Here is an 11,109-nt window from a genome sequence, read left to right as displayed (position 1 = left end):
ATGTTAAAAATGACCATTTTGATTGTCGATATTTGAAAATATAAAGACGTCCAAAATTCTCTTTTTTTAATTCAATAATTATAGAGTGGTTGAGAAAGTTCGACAAGACCCCTAAAAACCACCCTTAACATGTCTGCACCTAAAATGTTAAAAATGACCATTTTGATTGTCGATATTTGAAAATATAAAAACGTGAAAAATTCTCTTTTTGTATCTCACTAATTATAGAGGAAGTGAGAACGTTCGGCAAGGCCCCTAAAAACCACCCTTAATATAACCACACCTAAAATGTTAAAAATGACCATTTTGATTGTCGATATTTGAAAATATAAAAACCTGAAAAATTATCTTTTTTTTCCTAACTAATTATAGAGGGAGTGAGAACGTTCGGCAAGACCCCCAAAAACCACCCTTAATATAACCACACCTAAAATGTTAAAAATGATCATTTTGATTGTCGATATTTGAAAATATAAAAACGTGAAAAATTATATTTTTTTACCTAACTAATTATAGAGTGAGTGAGAAACTTCGGCAAGACCTCTAAAAACCACCCTTAAAATAACCACACCTAAAATGTTAAAAATGACCATTTTGATTGTCGATATTTGAAAATATAAAAACGTGAAAAATTATCTTTTTTTACCTAACTAATTATGGAGTGAGTGAGAAAGTTCGGCAAGACCCCGAAAAACCACCCTTAATATAACTACAGCTAAAATGTTAAAAATGACCATTTTGCTTGTCGATATTTGAAAATATAAAAACGTCAAAAATTCTCTTTTTTATCTCACTAATTATAGAGGGAGTGAGAACGTTCGGCATGACCCCTAAAACCACCTTTAATATAACCAAACCTAAAATCTAAATCTTTATTTTCAAATATCGACAATCAAAATTGTCATTTTTAACATTTTAGGTGTGGATATATTAAGGGTGGTTTTTAGGAGTCTTGCCGAACTTTTTCACTCCCTCTATAATTAGTAAGGAAAAAAAAGAAAATTTTTGACTTTTTAATATTTTCAAACATCGACAATCAAAATTGTGTTTGGCAGGTTTGAATAATGGGTGATTTGTAAGGGTATTCAACCCCTCAAAAAATAAAAATTTCGAAGACTTCTTCCGATGGAATATCATTTTTTGTCATCCTAAATGATTTAGGCAAAAAAAATTCGGGGAAAAAAATCTTTAATTTCGTTCATATGAACGTTCGTAACTTCAAGTACATCCAATATGGTTGGTTCGTTTCTAACAATATTAGTAGCAGAATTAGTATACACAAGTGTTAGTGGCCACTTGTACGAGTTTAATAAAGATAGATTTTTTTTAAATCTTTTCTATTACTCTAGTGATAAGTCTTAAGCTTGTTTAAATTTAAATACAGCTAAATAAGTATAAACGTCATATAATTGACTGATTCAAAATTAATATAACAAACAAGATGGTACTTGTCATCTTGAATGTAAATCATGAATCAGCAATACTGAAAGATAAGGAAAAATGTCTTTGTTTTGAGAAATTTGGATCCGGTTTGTGAGAGCAATGGCAAAATTTACACTAATTAACGTCAATGACGCGAAAAAGAACTGTTAATAAATCCACTTTAGGCATATAGAGAATATAGTTTTGATAAAATTAAATCAAATTCTGTATTTTGTCAGAAACAAAATTTCGCATCTACATCTTTTTTATAAAGGCAACTATTATCAAACAATAAGTGCCGGACAACAATCTAAGTCCGCAAAAAACAATCATGAATTAAAAGACATGTTAATATTTTACTAATCAATATAATTTTTGACAACCTAAGAACCCAATATTTTACTAATTAAACATTTCCATACCAAATATTTAAATTGGCAACATTTTTAACAGCAACTTCTATAATTCAAATGCCTAATTCCTAATGAACTTCAAATCGATAAACCGATGACGAAAATAATTTCACGTACAAAAATCATAACTAAACAGTTTCAAAAAATATATCAAGGAGTGCATAAGAGATCACATATTTTTGTAACCCATGTAACGAGTACAAGACCTAGGAAAATATCTTCCGAATGTCTGTTTAAACTTAAAATTTTAAGTTACTAGAATAATTATTGCACACATCAAAATAGATACGGCCCATGAAGAAAAATACGCTCAACAAACAATTTGTCGTGATTGATTGATAAAAACTGTGACTAACTGATTATATCTTTGCACCGATTAAAGCTTAATACTAAATTAATTTTTATAGAAAGCAAAGAATAAGACTTTGGAACCAATTATTTATGAGAAAATGTCTGAGAGCGAAATGTCGAAAGTTTTCAATTAAGAAAAATGGTAAATTTTCATTAATTATATATAGGATGAGGAAACTTTCATTTTCTGCAAGATCAGGGATGGCTTCAGTTTTTAATCTAAAAAATCCAAACGTGACATTGTTGATCCTTTAAAAAGCGCACTTACTATAATTAAAAATTTATTTTTAAAATAAATATAACTGCTTTATATATTTTTGAATTAATTACAGTAATATATCAGATCAAAATATGTATTCCAATAACGTCTTTAAAATATTAGTTCAATGAGAATTAATATATAAAGACATGTTTAATTAAAATTGTTATTCGTATGTAATTTTTTTGCCATGTATCTATCTAATGTAATCTAAATTTCAGGCGTATTATTTCAAAATAGGTATTTCTAGGTGCAGCCCTGCACTGACTTTTTGCTGCCATTGATTATTCTTATCTGAAAACGATACATTTTAAGTATTTAAGACAATAAAACGGATCACCTCATCTTAGTTCGAACAAAGAATTTGACAAGTGTTATAATCCTGAGGTGGTTCAGAATTGAACTCTTTTCTCAAAGTTTGTCAGGACTCCAATAGGTAAGCGAAATTAACTGTTATTCGTTTATATAGTATTAATTTATAAATGAAATTTAAATACATTATACTCTCATGAATTATTATTCTCATAATTACATTATGTTATTATTACCATTATTTTTGACAGATTTTGCTTAATATATATCCTTGTTTCAATATTCACAAAACTAACTTATTTTTCTCAAATTTATCACTTAAATGTTAGATCATAGAAAATGATATTTGATCTTTATCTCTTTGTATCGTATTGACCTAACAATACACTACTTTGTCAAAACAATTGAAGTTGCATATCCGTTTTCTTGCACATTATGTATACTTTTTGTTATCATTTACATCAGAAAGTTATGCTTAATTTCCGTATAATGTAGCTGATTATAAATTACAAATTTCTAAACGAATATAAAAGTGAAGGGATCGTGCTTAACAAATGTCAGTAAAATATACGAACTTTCAGGAAATATGCGTTTTACACTTGTGTTTCTGGTTCTGGCCCTCGCGGTCATGGTGACTAAAGCGTTGTGCCCATGTCCAAAAATTTACAATCCACTCTGTGCCAGCAATGGAAGAACTTATATCAACCCGTGCTTATTTGAATGTGTGGTAATGGAAGCAAAGAGACAAGGAGATGAGAATGCAGGTGTGTGTAATTCTAATTATTATGAAATTCAGATAATATAAATTATTATATTACAGAGGGATCGAAACGCAAAGGTAGCTCAAAAAAGGTGAAACAGGGTCATTTTCTCACGAAAAAGGAGCTAAGTAAAGGAAATATTAAACATTTATTTTTACATATCGAAAAGAACATTCTTTTTTCAGAAAAGTTAAACTTTTTAATAATTTGCAATGATTTTTCAAAGACTTCTGCCGTTAAAACATTTATTTAAAAAAATTGGATATACTTAGGGCGTTGGCAGTTCATCCACAATGGTATGAAAAAGTCCGAGAAAAAAAATTAGTTAAATACACAATTTTTATACGTTTATTAGAGCGAAGCAAAAATGCTAAAAGTAATCGAATCATTTGAACTGAATGACAACAATTTGTGGGTCGACACCCAAAATGAGTAAAGAACAAAACTTTCAAATCAGCTAATATATGTTGTTCTCGTTTTTAAATTTACAATTAAAAATTTTTTTAATAAAAAAAAATGTCTGCATTATTTAGCATTTTTTATAAATGAACAAAAACGACAACATTTTTTTCCAAAAAGGGAAAATCATAAGATGTTTCTTTGGTTCCAGCTGAAAAAATTACAAGTTCGGCATATTCAATTTTTTTCAAAATGCGTGCATATGACTCAATCCAAAAAGTATGCTTTTGCACATTTTCAAAAAAATTGTTAGAGTAAAAAATTTATTTTTAAATTTCGTACTTTTTAATTATTGTTTACTAGTAAAAGCTAAAGTTAAATTTTACTGATTAAAATTTGTTTTCACTTTTGCCAAAAGCCAACCCCCCCCCCCCCCCCCCCCTCAGCTCAAACTATATGATTCAACGTTCATTAAACACAAACTAAAAATTGCTCGAGTTAGAACATTTAATATCCCAATTGATGAATTTGGAATATTCCATTTTTCAGTAAATTTCAGCTAAATGTTTTTAGCTTCAAAATTTAAAAAAATATATTTTTAATGGTTCAGCACTGGAAACGTGTAAATTATTTTTCTTAAATAATTTATTTAAGCGCTACAATTTCTTTAATTATTATTCAATTATGGGTAAACTGACTAATTTCAGAGGATTTTTCGCGCAATACAAATATTGTATTTTCAAATATCGTATATTTAAAGAGAAAAGGGAAGTTTTTTAGAATAGAGGAAAAAGAGAAATTTCATGATAGAAGGGGAAACTACGAAAAAAAGGGCACGACTGTGCATCCTGATATTAGAATTAGATTGACTCAGATTGACTGTGGCAGCTTAATTTTGGTAAAGTATACCATAATTATAATTTGTAGCATAATTACTAAAATATAATAAAATAACTACATTCCGAATACGATTCTGCTGAATGAAGAAAACTTTGGTTGGTTTAACCCGTTTAACCATAACTTATTATATGAACAAAAAAATATTTGGTAGACCTAACCAAATATTTTGGTAGTTTCAACCGCATCTTATTGTAGTAGATGGAATATTTGGTAGAATCTGCCAACAAAGTAAAATCAATTGAAATTTGGTTAAATCAACCACAATTTGTTCGATTCAACCAAATTTTTATGTATATTCAAAGAAAAAACGTTTCTTTACTGAAGAAAACTTTTCTGATATGTATGATTGTGAAAATTTCCATTTCCTATCTTGACACTGTAATTTTTCCGCCGCTTGACCTCTATCTTTCTGTAATCAAACCTGAAATCTCTATAAATACTTTTCTTCATAAATAATCTCAATTCCTTAACCTTCATCCAGTTTGATAAGGTAAATTAATTTGTAACTTCTTTTTCAGAAAATGAGTTATTCGTCATTCATACTGGTCGGTGTTCTGATGATCCAGGAGAATATCAAAAGGAAGATAATTTTTTGAACCTTTATAAATGATTCTCAAACATCACATAATATTTCATTAGACTTTAACACAAAACATAGTAAATCACCGACTCTTATTTCAGTCCGCAACAGTATACAAATTGGCAGTGTCTATGTATACAACAAAATTAGGCTATTTGGACCGAAATTTCGTTACAAATAGTCCATTTTCCAGGTCCCGCTGTTCGTACCAAAAAAATATGGCTATTTTAGCGAAATTTCAGTACACGTTGTAACAGCTACACAATTTTTGAACCAATCGACAACTAGCTACGTTCATAGATGAAATATTTTGGATGATTTGAGATTAAAATAATAACCTGTAATTTTCCGTACTTAAACCATTTTTACTGATACCTATTTTTTGTACTGAATGAGACAAGATTGTGAAGACTTTCCTGCAGTAGATAATAAAGAATATGTGCATTTCCAAATGAATATTAGAAACTATGTATATATTTTTATTAAAATAATAAATAAATTATTAAGTAAAAACTCGTTTATATTTTCTGTTAAAGCAATGTATTCTTTCTTCAATGAGTAAACTATTATTATTTTATAATAAGGGCCTATAAATATTCGATATTTCAATCGTGTTTGAGCAAATTAATATAGTGTCTTCTGATTAATGAGACTGCAATCGCATATATTTCTTAGTTAAAAATGTATGGAATGCACGTCTCTAGTATAATACCGTTGTTTGCAATGGAGTGTGCTGTATACGTTTTTCAATGTGTGCAATGTCTAGGGTGATTTATCTAACGGTGTACCCTTAGGGTTATATTGCATAGAACTTTTAAAATAGAAAATTACAGATTTTTCAACGTTGATCAATTTTCTATAATTTTTTTGAGAAACGATGAAATGTAACTTCATATAACTATCAGTTCAATAAGGAAAAAATTGAATCAAATTATATATAGAAGTAAGTATATGAATATGACGTTTAAACATTTCTTAATCTATTTAATTAATAATTAATGGAAAACCACGAAAATCAAAGACGCCAAACTTCTTAATTTTGTTGAAGCCTTATTTTGTTACGCCCAATAAATTAAACATTTTAGTATCTTAATTATATGACTGTATCTGTAGGTTCACCAAAATTCGACCACGTAGAACAAATATTTTCTAGGCCTGGGAAAAATGGAAAGGGCGGCTAGGTTCAACGAAATTCGGTGAGCGTAGAAAAAATATATTCGATGTCCATGGATACTTCGTAATAATAATATTTGGTTAATTGAATACACAAATTTACAAAACTTCAAATTTGTAAATTGTAAATATAAAATTTTAATTCAAGAGAGAAAAATATCTAACTATTAAAAATTGAAAATATTTGATTGTGAACGACTTTAAGAATGAGTCATGCTATATATTTTGAAAATTAAACGATTTAAAAACTAAGCGTTAATAGTTGTACATGGTTTTGAATAATAGTCGAAATTCACATTCTTTTTATTAACCAAATGGGGTCTATAAGCGTTTGGCGTAAAATAGCGTAACATCATATCTAAAAACATTAATGCAAACGTTCGATAATAATTCGACAAGTCACGTAATTTCCTCCATCAATACTTCACTTTTATTAAGAAGTCCTTATCCGTCTGATCAGCTATTTGCATCTCCATTAAAAAAAAATATTGAACACGAAAATTTCACGAAGAAATCAATCAAGTTTCTTTAATAATGTGAATATATTTTCACTATTTCTCAATATTTATGATATTTAAAATTTTTAAACCAAACACTTGAAACATTTGATCACTTTTTTTAAAACACACCGACGAAAAAATGTGCAATGCTTCTAACAATAAGGACAAATTAAATTTATCAGTTACAAAAGCAAATGGTTACATTAATAAGACATATGCACAATTCTCAACCGATTCTGAAATATAAAAAATCTAGACCATTAAATAATCGGAAAAATTACGGATTAATGTTATCAGCAAATTTTATTTCACGATCCTTGTTCAACACTAGAGAAGCCGGAGGATCCAATTTATATCTTTTTGACATTCAAAAAACTGCTGCCCCCTTAAAAGTTTTCTTAGGGCACCAACGTTTTATGACTTTCCCTATTATTATATACTTAGTATCTTTGCGAAATTGCTTAAAACTGTTAAATTTTGCTAGGGTCCAATTTGGACCCTCCGGCCTTCTAGGTATGCGATTTTTCTGGTCCTTCTAGCGTTAAACATTTCACCAATTTAAACGAAGTTTCGAACCGTTCAACTATCGCTAAAAAATATTTTTCTATTGATCAGTCTTGAATGTTCCCATTTATAAATTCTTTTATTTTTAATGTATATATTATTGAGCGTTCGAATTTTAGATTGATGAATTACGAATGTAACGATTTTTTATTTTAAATGCTCCTAGTTCATAAGACTTTAAATATTTTAATTTATATTTCAATATTGAAAACTTGTAAAATATACAATATTTAAGCTTTAAAGATTTTAATTTGTTAATTTTAATGATCAGAAAAGTTTTAAAAACAAGGAAATATCCAGGATTTTTTCCTTTCAGATTTTAGTAATCATCGTCAGTTAACTTACTTTTAAAAAAAATTATTTTTTATTTCAAACTGTCTTTTAAAAATAGAAGATTATATTTTTAACAATAATAAAGAAGCGTTGGATTCAAAAGTTCCAAATTGGAAAGTCCCCGCGGAAAGTATGCACATTTGAACAGCAATCTAAAACTATGCACTGATGGAATCACACGAAATTTCTTTCACTTTATTTGTTCACAATAGATACGTACCAAAAGATATCAATTTATTTCAAGAAACTGAAAGGATTTTAGAGGGCTTCAAAAGTTTTAGAGTTTTTACAGGATTCCTAGAGATTTAAGAGCATTTCAAAGATTTCAAGGTACTTCAAGAGATTTCAGGAATTTCAAGAGATTCCAAAAGGATATCAAAAGATTTACAAAATTTAAAGGAATTTCCAGAGAACTTTGCTGAACCAATGATATGGAATAGAATTTTATGGGACTTCTAAGGATTTCTACGGATTTTATGGGGTCTAAGAGGATTTAAAAGATTTAATATTTTTAAAGGAATTTTAAGATATTAAAGATTTCAAGGACTTTTTAAAGTATTTACCGAATTTTAAGAGATTCAAAGAATTTTAGGATATTTGAAAGATTCATACGCGGAGAGAAATTTCGGAAGATTAAGATTAAATTAAGATCTCGGAGCCCTTATTTTTAAAGCATAGGTATCGAAGTTTCAGGCACGCCTCTTTGCACTCAGCTATCGAATTCCATGCTTTCAAATCATAGAGTCTGAGACTTTCAAGTACAAAAAATTGTAGCTCTAAATTAACGCGCTTACGTGAATTTATTTCTTTAAATTTCTTTCCGTGTAGGATTCCACAGAAATTAAAAGTAAAAAAGTAATGACTAGATTGGCTAAAATAACAGAGGGTAAACCGTGGCAAAACCGACCTCAGGAGCAAAAGCGACTTTGCAAATAACATTTCTATTCCTTAATAATTTTAAATATTTTTTGCATGGCATAATCTGTTTTATTAGAGAAATGGTGCTATAAACTCAAATCTTCCAAATGTACCTTGTAAAAGAAAATTTATGCAAAAAAAAACAGATTGGACAACTAAAGAATGGAAGATTCACCGGCAAAAATCTGATTTTTGAAACAATAATGGAAGTACTTACTGCATGAAAATTTTTGAAAAATTATTCCATTAAGACTAATTGGTCGAAATCAATACAGTTCACCAATTCCTTAGTGACTGGGCTAGGTTACTATTGAATTAGTAAAGCGAAGTTACTAAATAATAGTGAACCATGTTTACTAATTGATATTAGTAAAATGTATACTAATTCATTAGTAAAATACTTACTATTTTAAAAGTCAAACCTTAAAATATTACTATTTTCGCATCGAACCATACATTTACTAGTTTAAATAGTAAAATTTTCAATAATTCAGATTTCGAGAGAAGCTAAAAATATATTAAATATAGAAAATAGTTCGGGCTTCACTATCACGCAGGAGCAGCCCAGAAAGTAGTGGACAGACACGGTTGAATGATTTATGATTAAATCATTGTTTTATCAAATAACGAATACATATGGAAATGTAATAAAAAATCATGTGTGACTCCAAATAAAGAAAAAATTGTTTAATTCCACGTCTTTTTCAGTTTTGATCGAGCCATTACCTTAACTGTTGAGCTTACCCCGGTCTATATCCTATAATCCAACATTACACTTCAAACACGTTCTTTCCATTGAATTTTCAACAATTGTCTGTAAAATGTTGTTGACAAAAAATGATAACAATGAAAAGAATCGAGATTGGCAATAGTGAATCACCGCCAAGTAAAAAAAAAAAACAAGAATTTCTTTTCTCGAAAGACCGCCACTTACCGTACATGTATGTACGATATACTCAACCAATTCTTATCAATTGGCATCAAACGGTATCCAGTCAATAAACTATGAACAAAATAAGTTTGCGTATATACATTAACTTTTTTCTATAAACTGAATACATAGTAAAATCTAATTACAATTTCTGCGTGAACAAATTAGAGATACGGAGATTTTTATCTTAAAATGTGTGGATGTACTTGTTTGTTTGGATTGTTTCTTTCGATTAAGATATAGGCGATAAGTATATAGAACTTCGGTTTTAGAGCATAAAATAAGCTTTAAAATGAGCCCGTACCGAATATCCTGCGACAAATATTTTACGAAACCTAGATTTGTTAAATTGAGCGTTTTTCAATGAAAACAAAGCGATGATGAATTTTCATTGTTGTAAAACATCGGGATTGGGTATTTGATATTAGGACACATTTTTTATGGACTTCAGAATACAAAAATAATAGAGGGGTGGGGGAGCACTTACTTTTTCAAAACATTCATAATTCGTAAAAAAAATCTGTTGAGTTCAATTTTGTTGAAATATCTAATGGATTGTTTAACTTCAGGAATAAGTATGTTTAAGATGTCAAAAAAAATCACGTTTTTTATGACCAATCATAATAAAAAACATTTTTTTCCAGGCTCACAGCTGCTAGCGAAGTTCTATGAAATTTTTTGTCAAAGGACCCCGCACCAAATGTAGAGTAAATGACTTTTTGTGAAGAATTCCAAAAAAATTTTTTTTTATATTTTCGAACCTGCAGAGCAAAAATTCGAACGAAAAAACTGAAAAAAATGGACAGTTGTTTGACAAACACTTGTCAAAGTTTCAATTTTTACATGTACTTTAATAGAAAAATGCTTATTTTACTGAAATGTTTCTTTTCTCAAAAACAGTTTGATAGATTTGGTTAAAAGTTTGACATTTTGTCGATCAGACTTATAGAAACATAAGGTTCATACAGACGAATCAGAAAGATTAATGATTTTTTGTGTGTTTTTATACCTTATGCATCCAAGTATAGAGGAAGCAAGCATAGCAAGACAATGTCTTTGAATTAATTTTAAGAGATGGTTTAATATCCTTTACACATTGAAACCAGGAAAATGGCAATCCTCAATACACAAAAACGCAAGGGAACAAAAATCAAAGGACGCTCTGAATAAAATATTAGGGTAGGAAATGACTTTATATATAATTAAAAATTTGTCATAAGGACAACCGCAGGATTTCGCCGGGAGCGGGTGCTAATCTGAATAATTGCACCCGCTTCCAGCGAAATCGCGGTA

General features: G+C 29.0%; 2 protein-coding genes across 2 annotated transcripts in view; one reads left to right on the top strand and one right to left on the bottom strand.

Annotated features, from left to right (window-relative positions):
* The window catches only part of LOC117172163 (rhotekin-2-like), a 252,101-nt gene that overhangs the window by 172,401 nt on the left and 68,591 nt on the right, over window positions 1-11,109 (bottom strand). The gene's annotated exons all lie outside the window — the stretch shown is intronic.
* Window positions 2,786-5,842, top strand: LOC117172165 (serine protease inhibitor dipetalogastin-like). Its single transcript, XM_033359978.1, has 3 exons — window positions 2,786-2,881; window positions 3,339-3,521; window positions 5,336-5,842. Exons 2-3 carry the CDS (start codon window positions 3,344-3,346, stop codon window positions 5,425-5,427), a joined length of 270 nt encoding a protein of 89 aa, XP_033215869.1. The 5' UTR covers window positions 2,786-2,881; window positions 3,339-3,343; the 3' UTR covers window positions 5,428-5,842.

This window comes from Belonocnema kinseyi, chromosome 4, assembly GCF_010883055.1.
Source record: "Belonocnema kinseyi isolate 2016_QV_RU_SX_M_011 chromosome 4, B_treatae_v1, whole genome shotgun sequence".
Taxonomy (NCBI): Eukaryota; Metazoa; Arthropoda; class Insecta; order Hymenoptera; family Cynipidae; genus Belonocnema; species Belonocnema kinseyi.
Note: the sequence above shows the minus strand (reverse complement) of the source record. Positions and strands in the feature narration are given on the sequence as shown.